Source organism: Leptonychotes weddellii, chromosome 4 (genome assembly GCF_054177405.1).
Source record: "Leptonychotes weddellii isolate Sample4059 chromosome 4, ASM5417740v2, whole genome shotgun sequence".
Classification (NCBI taxonomy): Eukaryota; Metazoa; Chordata; class Mammalia; order Carnivora; family Phocidae; genus Leptonychotes; species Leptonychotes weddellii.
Window position 1 is genome coordinate 88,601,215 of NC_138372.1, and position 25,024 is coordinate 88,626,238.

At 34.6% G+C, this 25,024-nt stretch overlaps 1 protein-coding gene across 1 annotated transcript in view; it reads left to right on the forward strand.

Annotated features, from left to right (window-relative positions):
- LOC102745610 (synaptonemal complex protein 1) overlaps positions 1–23,273 on the forward strand; it is an 86,065-nt gene extending 62,792 nt beyond the window's left edge. Inside the window, exons 17-21 of the mRNA XM_081817110.1 lie at positions 5,952–6,008; positions 11,764–11,943; positions 15,933–16,076; positions 22,116–22,205; positions 22,324–23,273. Coding sequence (XP_081673236.1) covers positions 5,952–6,008; positions 11,764–11,943; positions 15,933–16,076; positions 22,116–22,205; positions 22,324–22,461 — 609 coding nt within the window. The 3' untranslated portion in view covers positions 22,462–23,273. The remainder of the gene's footprint in view (positions 1–5,951; positions 6,009–11,763; positions 11,944–15,932; positions 16,077–22,115; positions 22,206–22,323) is intronic.
- The last annotated feature ends 1,751 nt before the right edge of the window (positions 23,274–25,024 follow it).

The following is a 25,024-nucleotide window of genomic DNA, read 5'->3' on the forward strand; positions in this document are numbered from 1 at the left end:
TGGGGTACTATAACAAAAATACTATAGATTCAATAGGTTAAACAAGTATTTATTTCTCACACTTCTGGAGGCTGGAAATCTGAGATCAGGATGCCAGCATGGTCATATTCTGGTCAGAGTTCATTTCCTGACTTGCAGACAGCTGCCTTTTGGCTATGACCTCACATGGCTGAGAGAGAGCTCTAGCTTCTTCCTCTCCTGATAGGGACACTAATCCCATTGTGGGAGCTCCATCTCCATGACCTCATCCAAACCCAGTTACTTCCTAAAGGCCCCATCTCCAAACACCACACCACATTAGGAATTAAGGCCCCTGTATGAATTTTGGGGAGACAGAAATGTTCAGTCCATTCTTTTAAATTTGTTGAGATTTGTTTTATGGCCCAGAATATTATCTGTCTTGGTGGATGATCCATGGGTGCTTGAAACAACTGTATATTATGCTATTGTTGAAGTGTTCTATAAATGTCAATTACATCCAATTAGTTGGTTGTATTGTTTAGATTATATATACTTCTGCTGATTTTTCTGGCGAGTAGGTATTTCAGTTGTTGAAATGGAGGTGTTAAAGTCCCCAACTTTGTGTCCCTGCTCAGCTCATTCATTTTCTTTTTTTAGAGAGGGAGAGAGGGTCATAGGGGCAGAGGGAGAAGGAGAGAAAGAATCTTTAGCAGGCTCCATGCCCAGCATAGAGCTCCATGTGGGGCTCAATCTCACAATCTTGAGATCACGACCTGAGGCAAAATCAAGAGTCAGTTGCTTAACCTACTGAACCACCCAGGCACCCCTCAACTCTGTCATTTTTAAAAAGTTTCACTGATATCATTTATATACCTTTCAATCACCCATTTAAAGTGTACAATTTAATGGTTTCTAATATACTGATAGTTGTGCAACCATCATGGCCATGTAATTTAGAATACGTGTATCACCCCCTCAAAGAATTCCCATATACATCAGCAGTTATTATCCCCTCCTTTTTTTTCCATCGCCAAATCCACCAGCTCCAGGCTACCACTAATCAAGCTACTTTTTGTCTCTATTGATTCACCTATTCTGGATATTTCACTTACATGGAATCATATAATATATGGTCTTGTGACTGCTTCTTTCACTTAACATTATGTTTTCAAGGTCCATTCACATCCCAGCGTATATCAGTATTTCCTTTCTATTGCTAAATAGTATACTATTGTGTGGCTATACTAGGTTTTATTTACCCATTCATCAGTTGATGGAAGTTTGAGTTGTTTCTAGTTTGACTATTATATATCATGCTGTTATGAATATTTGTGTACAGATTTTGTGTGGGTATATGTTTTCATTTCTCTTGGTTATATATGTAGGAGTAGAATTGCTGGATAATATTATATTTCTATGCTTAACATTTTAAGGTACTGCCCAACTGTTTTCCAAGCCAATTTTACCATTTTGGGTTCCCACTATCAGTGCATGAAAGTCCCAATTTTTCCACATCCTCAGAAACACTTTTTTGGATTATAGTCATTCTAGTGAGTGTGACATGGTATATCGTTGTTTTGATTTGTATTTCTTTAATGCCTAATAATGTTATCATCTTTTCATGTGCTATTGCCATTTGTATATTTTTTTTTGGAGAAATGTATATTCAGATGCTCTACCCATTTAAAAATTAGGTTATTTGTTTTTTTATTTTTGAGTTTTAAGAATTCTTATATATTCTAGATACCAGTCCCTTATCTGATGTAGGATATGCAAATGTTTTCTTCCATTCTGTGGATTGTCTTTTTATTTCTTGATGGTATTATTTGTAGCAGAGACTCTTTAATTTTGATGAAATTCAGTTTACCTAGATGCTCTTTATCAAGTTGGGAAAGTTCTTTTCTATTCCTAATTTGTTGAATGTTTTTATTATAAAAGCACATTGGATTTTGTGAAATGCTTTTTCTGTGTATATTGAGGTGATTGTGTGGTTTTGTATTCTATTAATACAAAGTATTACATTAATTGATTTTCAGATGTTAAACCAATCTTATATTCTTGGGAGAAATCCTATTTGGTCATGATGTATAATCTTTATATTCTGCTAGATTCAGTTTGCTAGTATTTTGTTGAGGATTTTTTGCATCTATATTCATAAAGAGATATTGGTCTGCAGTTTTCTTGTAATGTGTTTATCTTCAGTCTTCAGATCTTTCCACCAACTCAATGTGAAGCCCTAGAGCCCATGTATCTATCTGAGAGGATAAGTTGTGGTTATTCTTTTTCTTAAAATTGAAGTATTTTGACATGCAATGTTGCATTAGTTTTAGGTGTATAACATAGAAATTCAGACAACTCTATATGTTATGCTATGCTTACCCTAAGTGTAGCTACCCTCTGTCATCATACAATGCTATTACAATATCACTGACTATATTTTCTATGCTGTACCTTTCATCCCTGTGACTTATTCATTCCATAACTGGAAGCCTGTATCTTCTATTTTCCACCACCCATTTTGTGAGCCCACCACTCATCTCCCCTTGGGCAACCCATCAGTTTGTTCTTTGTATTTATGGGTCTGTTTCTGCTTTGTTTGTTTGTTCATTTGTGTTTTTAGATTCCACATATAAGTGAAATCATATGGTATGTGTCTTTCTCTGTCTGACTTATTTCATTTAGCATAATACTCTCTAGGTCTATTCATGGTGCTGCAAATGGCAAGATCTCTCTTTTTCATGGCTAAGTAATATTCCAGTACATGCGTGTGCGTGTGTGTGTGTATGGTTACTCACTTTTTGCCATATTACTAATCTCTCTTCAAGCTGTATTTCCTTACCCAATTTTATGAGGGAAAAGATAAGGATATTATGATTTGGTATATTCTACTTACAGGGTGATAAGAGGGGACCAAGGAAAAGGACAAAATTCATGTGTTTTTTTCAGTGAATCACTTATTTTTGTGTTTTCTGCTCTTTCAGGGGAATCTTTTCTTTCTTCTTGTTTTGTTTTTTTTTGAAACTTGTCTTTTGACTTTATTGCTAGTATGTTCTATTTATTGGCAAGGATAATTAATTCTTTATGGGCGTGGTTGTTGTGCTTTCTTTGTCCAGACTAGAGAGACCAAAATGAAAAAATTTAGTCATTTTTTCTGAAATTTTCACTCTCTCTGCATTTTCTAGGCCTCTTTTTTTATGGACTGCCCACTTACCCCTCAGATACTTATTATCAATTCAGGTATATTAGTGACAGTTATTCTCTTTGTTATTTGTGTCTACTTTCACCAATATTGTGCAAGTGGTGATTAGGTTAAGAGCCATATTGACTAGAGTCAAATCAGCACAAATATACTCTGTGTGGCTCTCATGCTGAGCCTCACTAGAATCACAAATTATGGCATAAGATTGTATGTTTTTGTTGTTGAATTTGTTTTTGACATTCTCAATTACTTCCTTCCCTTGTTAGTGATTTGTATATCTTGTTGGGAGAATTGTCTATTCAAGTCCTTTGCCCATTTTTTAGTTGTTGTTTTTGTTGTTGACTTATAGGAGTTCCTTATGGTTATTAATCCCTTATCGATATGATATATAATTGAATCATGTTTTTGTCATCTTATTTTACATGACATATTAATATTTATTTTATTTTTCTTTAAAGTGTGTGTGTGTGTCTGGTTGATTTAAAAGGTGTGTGTAGTACTTTCAGTTATTTTACTGGTTACCTTTATATTTTTAAACAATGTATCTAACACTTTCTCGTACTGCCTCTTCTTCCACATACACAATTTTGATATTTATTTTGTTAATTTATGTTGTCAAGATTAATAAAAACATGTATTTGTTCTTTAACCATGGTTCTGGTTAAATTCTTTATATTCTGCTAGATTCAGTTTGCTAGTATTTTGTTGAGGATTTTTTGCATCTATATTCATAAAGAGATCATGTATGTATTTGTGATATTATTGCAAAATAAGTTCATCTTTTATATGAAACTTTTTTCTTAGTTCTCATTTTTGATCCTAATCAATACACAATCCCTATTTTGGCCTCTGTTACTTACCCATTGGTATGACAAAACTGTTACTGGATAACAGTGAATTTAATTTTCCAATTAAGTTGGCTTTGTGGGACTGTGATAAATCACCTTCTCTACATCTTTCACGGTTTGATGGACCTGAATCTCTGCCTAGGTGAGATGTGGCATTTGATATATTTGTTTATATTCTTGATATGGAGGAAAGTTTCAGAGTCTTCCAGTTGGTCCTTCTAAACTTAAAAACTCTCATTTTGTGGTTAGAACCAATATGGAGATTATGGCACTTACTTGAGTTTATCTTTTCAGACTTTAGGATCTTAAGAAATGACCACAGATTAGGTTTATGGTTCCATGGGCTCATTGTAAGGTAGACTTGGATTAAATGCCATTTATCACCTGACTCCAATACACCTGCACTTGAACTAATGACAAAATAGTAACATTTTGGGTTATAATAATTGGTGTTAGTTAATAGTCAATGTCCAATTACCCATAAGTCTTAGTATCTCTCTCAGTGCACAAGATAGTAGAAGGGATAATGTATGTATTTGTGATATTATTGCAAAATCCTTCTACAACAGTTACCAGGCTTTCTTTTAATTTGGAGGATTCTAGGTTTATAAATTTATTCAAGTTTGAAATTTGGGTACAGGGCCATCATTCTCTATTCCTGTGGCTGAAGTCAATTGTCTGTTTGTCAGACCATATTATAGGCATATTTGATATCCAATTTAAATAGGGACCATAGTGGACTGCCTATCTCTTTGGTCTTAGGGAACTCATGATTAGTTAACCACTACTAAAGATATATGTTTGTGTATGAGCTAATAATTCACACCTTGGAAACACATGTTGTATTAGAACAGACTGTAAGTAAGATCTCCAGACCAGCAAAAGTCTCCAGAATTTTATAGAGACAATGCAGTCATGGGAGGTGCTTTCTCCCTTCTGTCCTCTAGAAGCCTCTAGAAGTCCTCTGAGAGGCAGTGCAATTTTGCTAGTAGAGAGGATATAATTTATCCTAGAAGAGAGTATTCTAGCCCTTTATTGGAGATCCCAGTTGTCACTATAACTGAAGATCAACTATTGGTCATTGATAGGATACACAATAAGAATAGTGATTACTGTTACGTTAGCTTACTACCAGCTTCTTCATGGTGAAGTGAGTTCTCTCGTTAGGAGCAACACTGTGGGAGAGATAGCATGGTGTACACAAAGCATTCAGTAAGGTTGATATTGGCATAGACCTCATAGGCAGGCAAGGCAAGTTTGCTTAAAGTTCTCTGTTGGAACTTTCCCTTCTCTGCGTCCTTGAAGGCTTCCTGGGGGCTGTAACAATTGTGTTCTCCAGGTGACTATCATATTAAAGGCATAGTACATATTCTTTTTTGTAGGCCAGAGTTAATTTTTCTTTTTTCTCTACTGAATATATACACCCTAATCTCCAGCAAAAGTGATGTATTATTTCCTAAGTATTTTGTACTTTCTTTCCCCCTCATCCTTGTTTATCTCATGTTAAAAGTTCATTATTCAAGGTCCAACTGAAATGTACCCTTTCTCAATGCACAGAAAAACTGAATTCTGCCTCTAAAAGCCCATAATATTTTGGATCTCTTTATAGCTCTTTACAGTTAGCTACTTTTGTGTATTTCTTCATCTATAATCTGATCCATCCACTTCATTTTACAAATGAGAAAGTTGATTCAGAGTTTTAAAAGACTTACCAAGATTCCACAGATACATACTGGACAGATCAGAATTTTAAAAAAAGATAATCAAAACTAAATAAGCTCTGTAGAAAGAAACTAATTTGTTTTTCTTTTTTTCTTTTCATTATTTTATAAGATTTAGAGTTTAGTATTCTTTCTTTGTTAATACTTCTTAGAAGTATTTTGATAATAACATTAATTTTTGATAATAGTAGTGACTACATTGTGTGCACTCATTTTTAATAGGAAAAACTCAAAAGAGAGGCAAAAGAGAACATAGTTACTCTCGAAAAAAGAGATAAGGTAAGAGTTTTATATAATTCTCCTGGTTTTTCTTTATAACTCAGCTTGTTTTCTAACATCTACCTGGAAATTTTTTTTTGTTCATAAATAGGTAAGGAGCATCTAATATTCATTTCCAAATATAGAATGTGTTCAGATTATGAAAGTATATATCACATATTCTTATGGAGTTGTTTTGGGTCACGTATAATTCCAGTAAAATATGCCCATTATTTATTTCTGCTTTCAAGTAGATTAGTAAATGCCATATATTTTATCTGAGGTTCTGGATATATAAATTGCAAATAATGAGGAAGTAATAAAAGAATAAAAAATTTAAATAGGCTTTTATTTGCTATACTTTATTCCAACAATATTGAAATATCATAAGCCATATATATAATAATTATTAGGTTTATCAAATATTTCTGATTTGGGCAAGTTACTTCTTTATGCCTCAGCTTGTTCAACTGTAAAGGGATAATGAATAGTATCTATTTTTTAAAGTTGTTAAAAGGATTAAATGAGATAATATTTGTAAGGCATTTGTAAATAAATAGTGCTTGGCACATAGGAAATGCCATATAAGTGTTTGTTTTAAAAAATACAACGATGAGGACTGAGTAATGTATAGAATTGTTGAATCGTTATATTGTACACCTGAAACAAATATAATACTATATGTTAATTTTACTTCAATTTAAAAAAATAAAAATACAACAGAAAATCGTGAATATTATGTATACAGGCATACCTTGATCTTGTGGGTTCAGTTCCAGACCAATGCAGCAAAGTGAATATCACAATAAAGCAAGTAAAATGAATTTTTTGGTTTCCCAGTGCATATAAAAGTTATATGTACACTGTATTGTGGTCTGTTAAGTGTGCAATAGCATTATGTCTAAAAAACAATGTTCATACTTTAATTTTAAAATACTATATGTTGGCTAACTGAACATAATAAAAAATGGAAAAAAATAAAATCTTTAAAAAAACATTGTATTGCTTAAAAATGCTAACCATCATGTGAGCTTTCAATAAGTTGTAATCTTTTTGCTGGTGGAGGGTCTTGCCTTGATATTATTAATGGCTGTTGACTGATCAAGGGTAATGGTTGCTGAAAGTTGGGATGACCATGGCAATTTTGTAAAAAAGACAACAATGAAGTTTGCTTCATTGACTCTTCCTTTCATGAACCATTTGATAGCATTTTACCCACAGTTAGAACTTCTTTCAAAATCAGAATAAATCCTCTCAAATGCTGCTGCTGATTTATCAACTAAGTTTACATAATATTCTAAATCTTTTGTTGTCATTTCAACAATCTTCACCAGGAGTAGATTTCATCTCAAGAAACCACTTCTTTTTGCTGATCCATAGGAAGCGACTCCTCACTTGTTAAAGTTTTATCATGGGATTGCAGCCATTAAGTTACATCTTCAGGCTCCACTTTTAATTCCAGTTTTCTTACTGTTTCCACCACATCTGCAGTTATTTCTGTCAGGGAAGTCTTGAACTCCTTATAGTCATCCATGAGGGTTGGAATCAACTTCTTCTGAATTCTTGTTAATATTGATATTTGACCTCTTCTGATGAATCACAAATATTTTTTTTTAATTTTTTTTTTTAAAGATTTTATTTATTTATTTGAGAGAGAGAGAGAGCACATGACAGGGGGGAGGGTCAGAGGGAGAAGCAGACTCCCTGCTGAGCAGGGAGCCCAATGCGGGACTCGATCCCGGGACTCCAGGATCATGACCCGAGCCGAAGGCAGTCGCTTAACCAACTGAGCCACCCAGGTGAATCACAAATATTTTTAATGGCATCTAGAATGGTGAATTCTTTCCAGAAGGTATTCAATTTACTTTTCCCAGATCATCAGTAGAATCACTATCTATGGCAGCTATCGTCTTACAAAATGTATTTCTTATTAAATAATAAGACTTGAAAGAATGACTCCTTGATCCATGGGGTGCAGAATGATATTGTATTAGCAGGCATCACAACATTAATCTTGTACATCTCCATCAGAGCTCTTGGGTAACCAGGTGCATTGTCAATGAGCAATAATATTTTGAAAGGAATCTTTTTGTCTGAGCAGTAGGTCTTAACAGTGGGCTTAATATATTTGGTTAAACCAGGTTGTAATCAGATATGCTGTCATCCAGTCTTTGTTGTTTTATTTATAGAGCATAGGCAAGTAGATTTATCATATTCTTAAAGGGCCCTAGGATTTTCAGGATGGTTAATGAGCACTGGCTCCAACTTGAAGTCACCAGCTGCATTAGTCCCTAATAAGGGAGTCAGCCTGTCCTTTGAAATTTTGAAGGCAGGCATTGACTTCTTCTCTCTGCTTATGAAAGTCCTAGATGGAATCATCTTCCAATATATGGCTGTTTTGCCTACCTTGAAACTCTTTAGTTTAGATGCCTTCAGTACTTAATTAGCTAGATCTTCTGGATAACTTGCGGCAGCTTCTACATTAACACTTCCTGCTTCACCTTGTACTTTTTTTTTTTTTTTAAAGATTTTATATATTTGAGAGAGAGAGAGCATGAGTGGGGGGTGGGCAGAGGGGAGAGGGAGAAGCAGATTCCCCGCTGAGCAGGGAGCCTGACTAGGGGCTGGATCCCAGGATCTTGGGATCATGACCTGAGCCAAAGCAGATGCTTAACCTAAGACTGAGGCACCCAGGCACTCCTCACCTTGCACTTTTACGTTATGGAAACGGCTTCTTTCCTTAAATCTCATGAACCAACCTCTGCTAGCTTCAGACTTTTCTTCTGCAGCTTCTCACCTCTCTCCGCCTTCACAGAATTGAAGAGAATTAGGGCCTTGCTCTGGATTAGGTTTTGGCTTAACGTAGAATTATGACTGGTTTGATCTTATATCAAGACCACTAAAACTTTCTCCATATCAGTAAAGGCTGTTTCACTTTCTTATTTGTGTGCTCACTGGAAGTAGCACTTTTAGTATCCTTCAAGAACTTTTCCTTTGCATTCACAACTTGGCTAAGTGGTTGGTGCAAGAGGCCTAGCTTTTGGCCTACCTCAGCTTTCAACATGCCTTCCTCTCTCTAAGCTCAATCATTTCTAGCTTTTGATTTAAAGTGAGAGACGGGTGACTTTTTTTTCACTTGGACACATAGAAGCCATTGTAGGGTTATTAACTGGCCTAATTTCAGTTTTGTTTTGTCTCAGGGAATAGGGAGGCTCAAGGAAAGGGAGAAAGATGGAGAATAGTACGTCAGTGGAGCAGCCAGAACACATAAAGCATTTAAGTTAAGTTTGCCATCTTATATGGATGTGGTTCATGGTGTCCCTAAACAATAGTAACATCAAAGATCACCAATCACTGATTACTATAACAAATATAATAATAATAATGCAGAAATTTGAAATATTGTAAGAATTACCAAGATGTGGGGTGCTTGGGTGGTTTAGTTGGTTAGGCATCTACCTTCGGCTCTGGTCTTGATCCCAAAGTCCTGGGATCGAGCCCCGCATCCGGCTCCCTGCTCAGAGGGGAGTCTGCTTCTCCCTCTCCCTCTGCCTGCCACTCTGCCTGCTTGTGCTCTTTCTCTCTCTGTCAAATAAATGAATAAAATCTTTAAAAAAAAATTACCAAGATGTGACACAAGTGACACTAAGCGAGCAAATGCTATTGGAAAAATGGTGCTGATAGACTTGTCTGGATCAGGGTTGCCACAAACCTTCCAATTTGCAAAAACCAAAAACACCAAACAACACAGCATCTGTGAAGTGCAATAAAATGAAGTGCAATGAAATGAGATATGCTTGTACATGCATCACTGGAAGTGTAACATTCAGAAAAGAATGTGACTTGTAGGAAAGTACATGCATTTCTATGACTTATTATGAAGAGGTTTATTTCCGTATTCTAGAAATGGGGTGCATTTTCTTTCAAGCGGGCTGAAGTGTTAAATTCCCAGACTTGGCCACAAGATGGTGTAGTTGTCATTCTCAGGCTTTTGAGGAGAGAAAAATTTGTCCATGAAAACAGCAGAAAAAATTTGCTTTCATGAAAATTGTATTATCACCTATGATGTAGAAATATATAGGAAGGAGAATACAGAAATACAACTGTGTGAAAAAATGCTACCAAAATTTATACCTGCTGGAAAGAGGATTATGAACTGAGATCACTAGAACTGGGCAGAAACTTACAAATCATCTTTTAGTCCCTTGATTATATAGATGGATAAATTTAAGCCTAGAGATACTTGGAGATTACTTAATATCACCCAGCAAGATAGTATAAGATCCAGGAGAAAAGAGCCTATTACTTGACTCCTGGTCCAATGATTGTTATACACACACACACACACACACACACACACACAGTGTTACATAAGTTCAGGTGTACAACATAGTGATTCAACAAGTTTGTACATTATGCTGATCTTCTGTCCTGTTACATTGCTATTACAATATCATTGACTGTTTCCTTATGCTGTGCCTTTTATTCCCATGATTTATTCATTCCCTAACTGGAAGCCTGTATTTCCCATTTCCCTTCATCTGTTTTGCCCATCTTCCCCACATCTGATAACTATCAGTTTGTTCTGTGCATTTATAGGTCTGATTCTGCTTTTTTGTTTGTTTATTCACTTAACCATTTTTTTGGATTCCGCATGAGTGAAATCATATGGTATTTGTCTTTCTCAGTCTTACTTATTTCACTTGGGCATAATACCCTTGAGGTCCATCCATGGTGTCTCAGATGGCACAATCTCATCCTTTTTTTACAGTTGTGTAATATTCTTCTGTGTGTGTGTATACCACATCTTCCTTATCTATTCGTCCATCAATTAGTCCGTGTTTTTATAGCACATGTGGTTACCTCTTAATCCTGCATTCTATAGCCTCCTAACTTAAATTTACTGCAGATTTAACCATTGAACTTTTGAGAATAGCTGTGTGTGTGTGTGTGTGTATGTGTATGTGTGTGTGCACGCGTGTTCCATTTTTTTCTTGTAATTGCCACGATTGTATTCATGGAGATGGTGGTGATCAAAGGAAGTGATAAAATTAGAAAGCAGCTAACACAATTCCACTAAAGCGGTTATTATGAACTTTTACAGAAAGATAGGTCAGGTCTGAAGGGAAGATACATATAAAGGTAGAGAGAAAGAAAATGGAAGAAATTGAGTTGAAATAAAGTCTAAGTATTTAGAGTAAATTTGTAATTTGTTTATCTTCAGAATTGAGGACAACAGTCATTTTTCTCCTCCTGGAAATTTTTTCTGGTTCTTTACTTTTATTATTTTTCTTCGCTATATTCCTTTCTTTTCTTTCTTTTTTTTTTGGTGGGGAGTAAGCCTGGTGGATAGGAAAAGGCTGATATTTTTATAGATGAGAGAGAGGAAATATGAAAGCATAAAAGAGAATGGATAGAAATGAGAATAAACTGCCCTCTGGCTTTTAGACTATTGTAATGAACCACAAAGAAAGGCTCTTTGCCAGCAGGAATAGAGATTTTTCTCTTCAACAAATCGTCAACTTTTAGTCAGTTAGAGAGTTGAGACATTTTATTTCTTTTCATAGCAGCTCTGTGAAGACAGAAAGGCAGATACCATTTTCATCTTCAATGGGGAAATAAAGTGACAAGATAAGGATAATTTATTCAAAGTTATCTAATTAATAATAAATTTGAGGATAAATTCTAGTTTATTCCAGTGTTATTTCTACTAATTGCTGCACTTTAATTAAAATGACGTAGTGATGATTTTATTTCCTTTTGTTGTTCAATATAGAAAATACCGACACCTTTATTGGAAACACCTGAAACTCATTATTGGAAATTTGATTCTAAAGCAGCTCCTTCACAAAATATATCTCGAAACTTCACATCAGCTGACCATGGTAAATCCAAAGATAAAAGGGACTATTTATGGACATCTGCCAAAAGTACTTTATCTACACCATTACCAAAGGTTGGTTGCTAAAGTTTCTAAGAAGGTCATAATTTTTTTAGTTAAAGAAGGTTCTGGTATCATATACCATATATCTGATATTACACATATAAATATAAAACCAATTCAATTTTTGTGATACCAGCATGAAATAGTGTTTTTGTTTTGTTTTGTTTTGTTTTTTAATATCACTGTCCACAACTTAATGACATTTTGGGCAGATTCCATAACTTTCTGTCACTCACCTGATGGCATTCCCTGATGTGGGAAATCCGATTCTGACTTAACATTTTTCAGTATCATTCCAGTTACTACCGTTTGCTGTTTACTTTGTATCGTCTTGTTGCTAGAGTCCTTTACTTAGCAGTCAGCCCTCGGTGGATCAGGTGCCACCACCAAGATGGCTCAATTACTAGCTATTTTCACATGTTCACTTAATCCATGGGGAATTCATTCAACATTTCCATGCTAAACAGCAGTACGGAATGCTACATTTCTGACCCCACCTCCCACCATCCATCTCTCTCTAATTTCTTTTTACTCTAAACTATCCAGCCAGACACAAAGACAGATAAAATTTCTTCCTAAATTTATATCTAGTGAGGGAATGAGATGCCAATCCTTCTTGAAGGCACCCCTATTTTTTGTTAGGCTGCTGTTAAGAGTTGTCTCCTCACCTGCCTTGGAAATTGAAGGGAAAAATATTTCGACCTCTCTCTGTCCCTCTAAGCTGAAATTTGATGCCTTTTCCTTCCAATTTTCTTAAAATAACTGGGAAGAAAGGAGGTGTTTGGTGATTGTAGGGCCAGTTTAACCACTTTTTAATAAGCCCTAGAGAAGGATCTGGCTTTAACCATAGGTTGCTTTCTTTAGAATATGGGTTTCTAACTTTTTTTTTCTGCAGCTTTGTGCCCTAGTTGACAATTCCAGAGCAAAAGGAAGAGTCTCTCTCACATCCTATTATGTATACAATATTATCCACACTGTGGAAATTATGAAAATTAGTAAACTACATAACTTAGAGAGGCTTTTACATAAAATTATTTTGTTGTATTTATATTATTCAGAATATGAAGTGATCTTTGTATAGAATGACCTTACTTAAAAAAAACTTTATATTGAAATATATGCAAGAAAAATGCACAGATCTTAATTATGCAACTTGATGATTCTTCACAAACTAAACATGACTTTATAACCAGCATTCAGATTAAAGCACAGAATGTTACTATCACCTTGCCTCCCTTTTTGTCACTGGCTTCTCCTCCAAGGCCAGATACTGCTCCAACTCTAATATTAGATGTACCTGTTTTTGTATTTTCTCTTTTCCCTGTTTCTGAATTTTCTATAAATAGAATCATTATTTTTGTTTTGACTTTTTTCACTTAATATTATGTTTGTGGGACTCATCCATATTGTTGCTTGAAGTTGTAGATTTTCCGTTTATATTTCTATATAGTATTCCATTGTGTGATGTACCATAGTTTATTTATCTATTATATTGTTAGTGGACTTTGGGTAGTTTCCAGACTGGGCTTTTATGCATAGTCTTGCTATAAAAATTCTGGTATTTGACCTGTATGCATTTTGGTTGGGTATGTCTTTAGGAATGAAATTGCTGGGTTATAGGGTTATGTATAATATGTTCCATTTTAGTAGATACTGCCTGAGCTGTTTTTTTTTTTTACTGTGATATGAAACATGTGGTTTGGTTTTTTTTCGCATGCCAGTTCTTTGATTCTCCAGACACCACCTAGTTGTCCTACAACTTGATTAAATTCTGACACTACCTGGAGTTAATGTAGACCCTACAGGTTAAGGGTTCAGTCCCACAAGACTGCTTCCACTTCAGACACTAGTTACAATCCTGGTTTGCCCCTTGTTGTACTACTGACCAACCGGCTCTAAATTGGGGTTCCCATAACCCCCCTCCTTATGTCTGCTAATTTGCTAGAATGATTCTCAGAACTCAGGAGATTCCTTTACTTACTATTACCCGTTTATTATAAAGGATACAACTCAAAAACAGCCAAATGGAAAAGATAAATAGGGCAAGGTATGAGGGAGGGGGTATAGAACTTCCATGCTTTCTTCAGGAGTACCACCATTTCAGTACCTCTGTGTATTTGCCAACATGGAAATTCTCAGAACCCCATCATTTAGGGGTTCTTAGGGAGGTTTCATCACCTAGCATGACTGGTTAAATCATTGGCCATTGGTGTTTAACTCAATTTCCAAACCCTCTCCCCTCCCAGGAGGTCAAGGGGTGTAGCTGAAAGGGTTACAAACTTCTAATCGAGCCTTGGTTTTTCTGGTGACCAGCCAGCATCCTGAAGTTATCTAGGAGACCTTTACTGCCAGTTATTTCATTAGCATTAACCCTGGTCCAGTTGAAAGGAGCTTATTTTGAATAACAAAAGACTCCTAACACAGGGGGACAAAGACCGAATATTGTACCAAAAGATGCCCTGATCACCCCTATTACTCAGGAAATTACATGGGTTTTAGAAGTTCTGTGTCAGGAACCAGGGACAAAGACTAAATATATATTTCTTATTGTATCACACTGCCAGTCATGTTTTTCAAAAAATTCATTACATCAATTTTACATCCTAGCTGGCAGTGAATGAGAGTTCTAGTTGCTCCACATCCTTGCCACCACATGGTATTTTTTTATCTTTTTGATTTTAGCTATTCTCATGGATGTGGTGACCTTACTTTTTTTAAAAAGAACATTTTTTTACCATAATTTTAGATTTATAGAAAAGTTGCAAAGGTAGTATAGAGAATTCCTTTATATCTATCACCCAATTTTCCACATTGTTAACATCTTACATTACCATGTACATTTGTCAAAACTAGGAAACATACATTGGTACATCACTTTTAACTGTAGATTTTATTTTTTCCATTAATGTCAGAGCTTTTCAAAGCCCCTGTGGATGTCTCATTTCCTACCTGTTCTTTTGAAGTTTTTGATTAGTCTGTCATTTGCCCTGTTAAAATTATTGCCTCATGGAGATGCAAAGTTAAAACACTTGCCTATAATTGTTTTGACAAATTCTATGCTGTACTTCACACCAAGGAGAAAGCTTTTTGTACTGAATGAGCTCTAAGTCAGGTTAAATACAGATAGCCTTGTAAGTGAGGTCTTTCAGAGAACCACTAGACAGTTAAAATAATGACAACTTTTTGGGAATAAAGCTTTGAAAGAGCTCTCAATTCTGTTCTGCTCTATCTAGTGGTCTCAGGCTGGACCAAGAGTGTGGGATGTTATTTTTTTAAGGGTAACATAGAGCACGGGGGCTGGGATAAAGAAAAGTTAAAACACCACAAAGCTTGCTGTTCTTACAGAGGTTCAGCCATTAAAAAAAAATAAGTACTACAGTTTGTGGCAAGCTTTTGGTTAATTTCCAGAGTTCTGAAAAAGCTGACTTTGACCATTTTACTAGTATTTTTATTGCTTTATGAAAGAGCAAATTTTTGGAATACCTTACTCTGCCATTTTTGCTGATGTCACTGCCCTAACTTTTTAAAGATACTTTAAAAAAAATTATAAAACTTACAGGGTAATATGGAATACTAAACATTGACTAATGTGAATTACTTTATGAACAAAATATAAGCATACCTAATTTCTCATAAATCCGTAAGGATTTTTGTAGAAAGAGCGAAGCTCATTCAGTTCTTTGGTCTTAATTATTGTTAGAAAAATCAAAGTCCCTCTTTTCTTAAGATTGTTGACTGCTGATGCTGGAGAGTCTGTCTCCCCACCTCTCTCCTGCCATTATTTTATTCAGTAAGTAGAAGGGAAGGGCAAAGAAAAAGTCCACTATTATAAATTGTTTGAAGAAAGAAGTTTTAGTATCAAAAATATCTGAATGAAATTCTTATAAAAAGTCTCTACATCCCACTAATAATGGAGAGTTATTACTGAAGATTCAACTTGCGTTTATTAATAATATAGGTTTTTTTTGATGGGATAATATGTTGTTTTTCTTTTTGGATAGGCATATACTGTGAAGACACCAACGAAACTAAAAATTCAGCAAAGAGAAAACAAGAATGTACCCATGGAAGAAAGTAATAAAAAGAGAAAAATGGTCTTTGAGTTTGATATTAATTCGGATAGCTCAGAAACGACTGATCTTTTGGTAAAAACACCACAAATCAGTATTTATTACTTGTTTACATTATTATTTTTACACATTATTTTTTAATGTATATGTATAATATATACACATAGTACTTACCATTGCATATGAAAATATAGAACTCTATATAACACAGAACCCTATGCTTTTGCAGCATTTTGGAGAAATAGGGTTTAAATAATCTAACTTCAGAAAACATGGCATTTTGAAATACTTGATGTAACATAGTTGGCACATGAGATGATTAAACCATCTTGTTTTCCAGCGGAGTGTTATAAAGGAGTTTTTACCACATACTCTTTTTCTTTTTTCGTTTCTTTTTTTCTTTTTCTTTCTTTTTCTTTTTGTCTTTCTTTTTTCTCTCTCCTTCTCTTTCTTTCTTTTCTTTTCTTTTTTCTTTCTTTCCTTCCTTCCTTCCTAATAAATATTGGTTAGGTGAATCTTGCTATGGCTAAATTTGTTATTTAGGGACCCTCTTGATTTTATGTATTATACATGTTCCTTATTTTATATATTGGTTGAAATCTATATCAAGGTATTGGTTGACAAGTATAATATTTTTATCATTCTTAAAGAGTTAATGTATTAAAGATGAGTTGTTTAAGGAAGATATTATCCCTAGCAGTTTGTATTACTAATTATTCCCTGCCATGAGTGTATCCACACATACCAGTATTTTCTAAAGTAATAATATTGATTTATTGAGAATAATTAAATTTAGATTCATTTAATTTAAAAACAAACCTCATCACACAAAATGAACAATATACCAAAGATTCTTAATTACAAAATTCCAGTTAAAGGCACTACTTTGTTTCATTATTGCCACTTATATCTTTTGCGATCCTTCAAGCTTTTTTACTGCTTTGGGACCCTCTGTTTTCATTTGTTCTGGAATAATGAGCTGAAGTCTTAAAATTCTAATTATTGAAGTTAATTTATAGAATCCTTACCTAAGTATCTCTTTGTTTTATAGAGGATGATTAACATTTTAATGATTAAAACTCTGAACCAAGCACTTTTGCAAAGACTATATAGATTATTTTTTAGAACAATCTCATATTAGAAGTGTACACAATGTTGCTATTTTCATTTTACAGATGAGAAAACTAAGTCACACAGGTACCTTGCCCAAGATCACATAGCTAGTAAGGCATGGAGAAAAATTGGAACACAGTTTAGCTCCATAGCCTATGTAAGTCATTATACATAATAACTGCCAGCTCAGACTGAAGTCCAGATATATAGAAATGTAAGGAGAATTAGTAGAAAGACTATGAGCTCTGGAATTAGACAGTCCAGGGTTGGAATCCATACTATTTTTCTAGCAGTGTGAATTTAGGCCAGTTTCTTAGCTGAGATTCAGAATGATTCATGGTTTCATTTTTAAAAGGAGCATCACAACTTTGTAACACAGTAAACATACTATAGTATTATATAAGTATGCACAACTATTTATACTTGCCTAAAAAGACACTTCACAGTCCATTTATTTGGTTATAGTTATCATTTGAAGTTACTATTTTTGTAGTTTTCTTATTGTTGCATTTAAATTTTGGTGAACATTCAATAATTATAAAAAGTTAGATTTAAAAATGGATTGTCTAGAGTAACCTTAGAGAAGACGGGGGAGTAGGAAATACCACAAATTTATTTCTCTACCTAAACAGCAATTGTACTTGCAGAAACTCTCTGAAGTAACTATTTTGGAACTCTGGAGACTATTTGAATGCTTGCAACTTCAGTTAATTTTGGTCAATTTCAGCCTTAAGAATGGTAGTGACTACCTGTCATCCAATCCATAGTCCTGTGGCAGGCAGCCATGCTCATGTCTTGCTGTAGCCAGGGTGAGCAATACGGACTTTTTCTCTGAGTATCAAGATTCAGTGCTCTGTATTATCATTGCTGCTTCTCATCACTGTGCAGGCACAGAAACTGGCTGCCACTATTTCAACCCTCACTGGCAGAAAGTGTCTTACAGAGGATTTAAATGAATTGTACCTATTTTTTTTTTTTCACTTTTCTTCTTTGGAGGATCAGACATTTTAAGAACTAGGACATCAAGAGCAATCACATTTTGGGGATATTTAAAAGCACTGCACATGCCCATGGAAAGACAGGCTCACAAAAAACCTAAGAAGATCTCAAATTTTTAACCCAGGCCAGTCCCTGGCACAGAAACTTGTACAGCATAAAGCAAAACAAAACTAACTCACTACAGCAAACCCTGGGGAAAGGGAATAATCTGATTTGCAGATATATTCAGTTATGAGATTCACATGTCTAAGTTTCTTTTTTAAAAATTTTATTTATTCGATTGACAGAGAGAGAGAAAGACAGCATGGGCAGGAGGGGGTAGGAGGCAGAGGGTGAAGGGAGAAACACACTCCCTGCTGAGCAGGGAGCCTGATGTGGGGCTTGATCCCAGGACCCTGCGATCTGAGCCGAAATCAAGAGTCAGATGCCTAACTGAGCCACCTAGGCATCCTGAAATTAACACACTTTTAATCAACTAGTGGATCAAAGAAGAAATCACAAGGGAAATTAAGACTTAGATATGAATAAAAATGAAAACACAATATACCAAAACTTATGTGTTACAGCAAAAGCTCAGAGGGAAATGTATAGCTCCAAATTCCTACATTAAAAAAGAAAGATCTCAAATCAATAACGTTACACTTTATGGACTAGAAAAAGAAGAGCAAACTAAACCCAAAGCAGGCAGGAGGAAGGAAATAATGAAGATTCAAGGGGAGATAAACAAATTAGAGAATAGAAAACAATAGAGAAAATCAATGAAACCAAAATTTGTTTATTTGAAAAGATTAAAAAAATTTGACAAATCTTTAGCTAGACTAAGAAGATGTGAATAACTAGAATCAGAAATGCAAAGTGGGTACATTATTACTAATTATTTAGAGATAAAAAGAAAATACTGTGAATATATGCTAACAAATTTCATAACTTAGAAGAAATGGACAAATGGGTAGAATCCCTGAAACACACCAATTTAAACTGATTCAAGAAGAAATATAAAACCTCAACAGCCTATCTATAGTCAGTAAAGAATTTGACTTAGTCATCAAAAACCTCTCAAAGAAAAGTCCTGGACCAGATGGCTTCATTGATAGATTGTATCAAACATTTGAGGACCTAACCTTCTCAGACTTCAAAAAACTGAAGCGAGAACTCTTGATAACTCATTCTATGAGGCCAGCACTACCTTGATACCAAAGTAAGATAAAGACATTACTAGAAAAGAAAATTAAAGACCATTGTCCTTTATGAACGTCAGTGTAAAAATCCTCAACAAAATATTAGCAAGTCAAATTCCACATCATATTAAAAGTGCTATTCACCATGACCAAGTGGGATTTATCCCAAGAAATTCCAGGGTGGTTCAATATAAGAAAATCAATGTAATATGTCACCATTAATAGAATGAAGGGGAAAAAATCCCATATGATCATCTCAATTAGTACAGAAGAAGCATTTGACAAAATCCAACATTTTTGCATGATAGAAACTCATAAAGCTAGGAATAGAGGAACAATTCCTCAGCATGATAAAAAAATACTTATGAAAACTTGCAGCTAAATCATGCTCAATGGTGAAAGATTGAGAACTTACCCCTTAAGTTAAGAACCAGACAAGGATGCCCACTTTCACCACTGCTAGTCAGCATTGTACTGGAAGTTCTAGCCAGAGCTATTAGACTATTAGACAAAAAACAAAGGGAGAGAAAAAGAAAGCAGAAATGAGAATGAGGTAAAACTATTTGCAGATGCCATAATCCTATCCAATGAAAATCACGAAGACTCCACAAGAAGGCTAGTAGAGCTAACAAATGAATTCAGCAATGTGGAGGGGTATAAGAACACATGACATCGATTATGTTTTTATACACCAGCAATGATTAATCCAAAAGGAAATTAAGGAAAATTAAGAAAACAATCCATATATGATATCATCTAAACAAATAGAATATCTAGGAACAAACCCAACCAAGAAGGTGAAATATTGAAATACAATGAAAACTACAAAACATTGCTGAAGGAAATTAAAGAAGACCTAAAGAATTAGGAAAATATTCTGTGTTTATGGATGTTAAGATGTCCTATATGCTGGCTAATTGAACATAATTTAAAAAATGTCAGTCCTACCCAAAGCAGTCCACAAATTCAGTGCAATCTCTATCAAAATTCCAACAGCTTTTTGGCAGAAATGGAAAATCTGATACTAAAATTCATATAGAATTGCAAGGGTCCCCAAATAGCTAAAACACTTTTGGAAAAGAAGGGTAATGTTGGAGGACTCATAGTTCTTGACCTTGAAACTTCCTACAAAGCTAGTAATTTAAACAGATTAGTACTAGGATAAGGGCAGATATATAGACCAATGGAATAAAGGAACCCAGAAATAAATTCTCACATATATAGTCAGTTGATTTTTGACAAGAGTGCCAAGGCCATTCAGTGGGGGAAAGGACATTTTTTTTTTCCAGCTAATGGTGTTAGAACTGGATATTGGTTATCCACATGCAAAAGAATGAAGTTGGACTCTTTATACCATATATAAAAATTGACTCAAAATGGATCAAAAAACAAAACTTAAGTGTAGAACTATGAAACTCTCAGAAGAAAATATTGGGGAAATTTTCATGACCTCAAATTTAGCAAGGGCCTCATGGGTATGACACCAAAAGCACAGGCAAGAAAAGAGAAAACTGATAAATTTGACTTCAAAATTAAGACTTTTTGTGCATCAAAGGACACCATTAAGAAAATCAAAAGACAAGCTAAAGAATAGCAGAAAATATTTTCAAATCAGATATCTGAAAAGGGATAAATGTATGGAATACATAAAGAACTCCCATAACTCAACAACAAAAACCATACAACCCGATTTAAAAATGGGCAAAGGACTTGAATAGACATTTCTCCAAAGAGGATATACAAATGGCCAATAAGCACATGAGAAGATGATTGTTGCAGAGTTATAAGGACAGATACGGTTTTGTTTTAAATTGGGTTAATTATTTTTATATGGGCAGTCATTAATGAATAATTACTATTCACTGAGTAAAATTTTAATGATAGTTTACAAGATTTTAAAATAATTTTTCTTTTTAAAGCTGGTCAGTTGATACATAGTGGTTCTGAGTGTATTTGAAAAGGCAGCTTGTTATGACTTACTGAATTCTGCTAAAATCTTAGAGTTCATGAAAATCTGTTTGAATATTTTTATTCATGAGACCTCTGTAAATGTGACATTAGTGAGCAGGAACGGAATGTGAACTGATTGCTTACCAGACTAAATCTGTGTAGCATATTCATTAAGAAAGTGGATTTCTAGAGCCAGCCTATCTGGATTTGAATCCTGGCTCCACCTCTTAACTAGCTGTGTAATCTTAGGCAAAGTACGTAACATTTCTTGTCTCCGTTCTTCACCTTTAAAAGGGGATAATAATGGTATACCTAATTTATTAAAATTATTGTGAGGATTAAAACTAATTAAAATAGGCAAAGTGCTTAAAACAGCACCTAACAAAGAAAGTACTAAATAAGTGTTAGCTCTTATTACTTGGGGGAATTACAATACCCATAAATCGATAGTTGATAACATAATTTTTATAGGATTATACATGCTTATTATAAGGCTAAAGTGTGAGTTTGAGTAGATAGGTGGAGGGAAAGTGGAAGGAAAAGTAGTAGTATAAAGACAAACTGAAGTAGAAGTAGAAAAGTACTATTCATATACATGTTGTATTTCATATAATACAGTATAGTTATTAGTATTTCATATAATACAATATAGTTAATAGAATATAAACCCATGTCCTTGTTTGGAAGATTGAGTATTTTGTCATTGTCTTCAGTTTTTCTTCTTTTTTCTCTCTTCTTTCTCCTCTCCCTTCTTTTACCTCCTTTCTTCCTCCCTTTCCTTCCTTGTCTTTCTCCTCCTCTCTGTGATATGTAGACAAAATTTTAATATTAGTGATGACAGACCCCAAATTATAATTTTGTATTTTTCTTTAAGAGCATGGTTTCAGAAGAAGAGACATTGAAAAAATTATACAAGACTAATAATCCAACAACTTCTCATCTTTGTGTCAGAACACCAAAAAAGGTAGTTTATTTTTTTTTAAAGGTAGTTTTAAATTTTTACTTCAGAAAGCAAATTTCAAAAGCTGGACTTTATCTTTTTAAATTAAACATATTTTGATTTGATTTGATTTTGTATTCAGACCCCTTCATCTCTAACAACCCCTGGATCTACGCTGAAGTTTGGAGCTATGAGGAAAATGCGGGAAGATCGTTGGGCTGTAATTGCTAAAATGGATAGGAAAAAAAAACTAAAGGATGCAGAAAAGCTATTTGTTTAATTTCAGAAAATCAATGTGATTAAGGAGCCTAATAACATCAAATTTATAGTCAACTTAAAAATGTTTTATTTTCTGAAGAGCCAAACATTTTCTGACATTGAGATTTTTTTATATTTGCATAATTTGTTTTTTATGATTTTTATGTTTTGGCCTAAATTACCACATGTTACCTGAAAACTTGTAATTCTATTACAATAATAAGATGATTGTGTTTTGTTTTTACCTTTTCTTGTATTCATGAAAACTGTTTTAGCTAATTTTTCAAATTTGTAAAGTTATCCACTGGCTGCTAGGAATCCATTGAGATTTATTCTTTATTCTTTATTAAAATATCTTGATGCAAATAAATGCTTTTCATTGATTCTGTGAGGTCATCTGGACAGCTGATCACAATGTTGATACTTATTTTTAAATCTTAAGGTCATTTTGTTGAAGTTTCACAGTTCTGAAACAGTTTTATCTGTTTATAAAATTGAGAAATGCCTTTTGTTGTAGGAAAAAAAAGACTATACCAGTATGGCTTCCTAACATTATTTATTCAACACTCATTAATTTAAGCAAATATTTATTGAGTGCCCACTAAGAGTCAAGTACAGTTCTAGATAGTGGAGATGTGACAATGAACAAAACAGAAAAATAAACCCTATGTTCTTCTAGAGCTTACATTTTAGTGAGGGAAATAGACAATAAATAAATAAACCTGGATATGGCTTTGGGACTTCTGCGTCTGATATCTTAATTGAAATCTTATAATTAGTCTCCTGAGCAAGTATTTTTTAGAGCATTATTAGTCTTGATAATGTGATTTCTTTTTTTTTTTTAAGATTTATTTATTTATTTATTAGAGAGAGAGAGCATGAGAGGGGGGAAGGGCAGAGGGAGAAGTAGACTCCCCGCTGAGAAAGGAGCCCCATGTGGGACTTGATCCCGGGACTCCAGGATCATGACCTGAGCCGAAGGCAGTCGCTTAACCAACTGAGCCACCCAGGCGCCCGATAATGTGATATTTCATATTTGAAGCTATGTATTTTCAAACATTTTAAAATAAAACAAGACGAGTGTGTTAGTTGAGGTAATGCTAGCTTCTCTGGCTGATAATTCATCAACTTCTCACTTCTCTAAAGTCCAACATAAATGTTCATATTTAGAGAGCAGCATTCCTCAGGCAGTGATTCAGAAAACCTGGCTCCTTCCAACTTTTAGTTCTGCCTTGCTCAACAACTGGCTTCCAAGGTTGCTGCAAAAGGGGAAAAACACCAAAAAGATTTGCTGACATAATGGCCTGAAATAAGAATGAGGTGAGGGAGAGAAGGAGCAAAGTTGGGTCTTGAAGTTCTATTTTAAGCTATGTAATATTTTTGGGGGGGGGAGGCACTATGTAATAGTTGAAATATCTCAGATATCTAAGTGGAGCGGTTGAGTAGGTCATTGAACAAATGAATCTGCAGTTCTCCAGGAGGGTCATTATTTAGTAGTCATTGGCATATACATGCCATTTAAAGCTTGGGACTGAATGCACTCTCTTTATGGATAGGGAGTGTATAGTTATAGAAGAGAAAAGAGTTGATACTGAGCCTTGGGATACTGGAACACTTAAAAGTCAAGCAATAGAGGAGTTGCTGCAAAGATTAAGGAGAGACAGGTGAAGTGTAAGGGGTCATGGAATCTTAAAGAGCAAAGTGATTCAAGAAGGGAGTATTCCCCTGTGTCAAATCCTTCTGAGTATCAATACCTGAAAGCATAAATCATTGGATTTGAGATTATATATGTGATGTATAATCTCTGCTTTCAATGACTTGATGTCCAGTAGCAAATATAAATGTGTATGTACCCCTTATTTTCACTACATCTGTATCTTTGGGGTAAATACCTAGTAGTGCAATTACTGAGTCATAGGGTAGTTCTATTTTTAACTTTTTGAGGAAGCTTCATACTGTTTTCCAAAGTGGTTGTACCAGCTTGCATACCCACCAACAATGTAAGAGGGTTCCCCTTTCTCCACATTCTTGTCAACATTTGTTGTTTCCTGCCTTGTTAATTTTTGCCATTCTAACTGGTGTAATGTGGTATCTCATTGTGGTTTTGATTTGGATTTCCCTGATGGCTAGTGATGTTGAACATTTTTTCATGTGTCTGTTAGCCATTTGTGTGTCTTCTTTGCAGAAATGTCTGTTCATGTCTTCTGCCCCTTTTTTGCCTGGGTTATTAGTTTTTTGAGTGTTGAGTTTGAGAAATTCTTTATAGATCTTAGATACCAGCCCTTTATGTGCCCTGTTATTTGCAAATATCTTCTCCCATTCTGTGGGTTGCCTCTTAGTTTTGTTGACTATTTCTTTTGCTGTGCAGAAGCTTTTTATCTTGATGAAGTCCCAATAGTTCATTTTTGCTTTTGTTTCCCTTGCCTTTGGAGATGTGTCTTGAAAGAAGTTGCTGTGGCTGATGTCAAAGAGGTTACTGCCTATATTCTTCTCTAGGATTTTGATGGGTTCCTATCTCACCTTGAGGTCTTTCATCCATTTTGAGTTTATCTTTGTGTGTATGGTGTAAGAGAATGGTCCAGTTT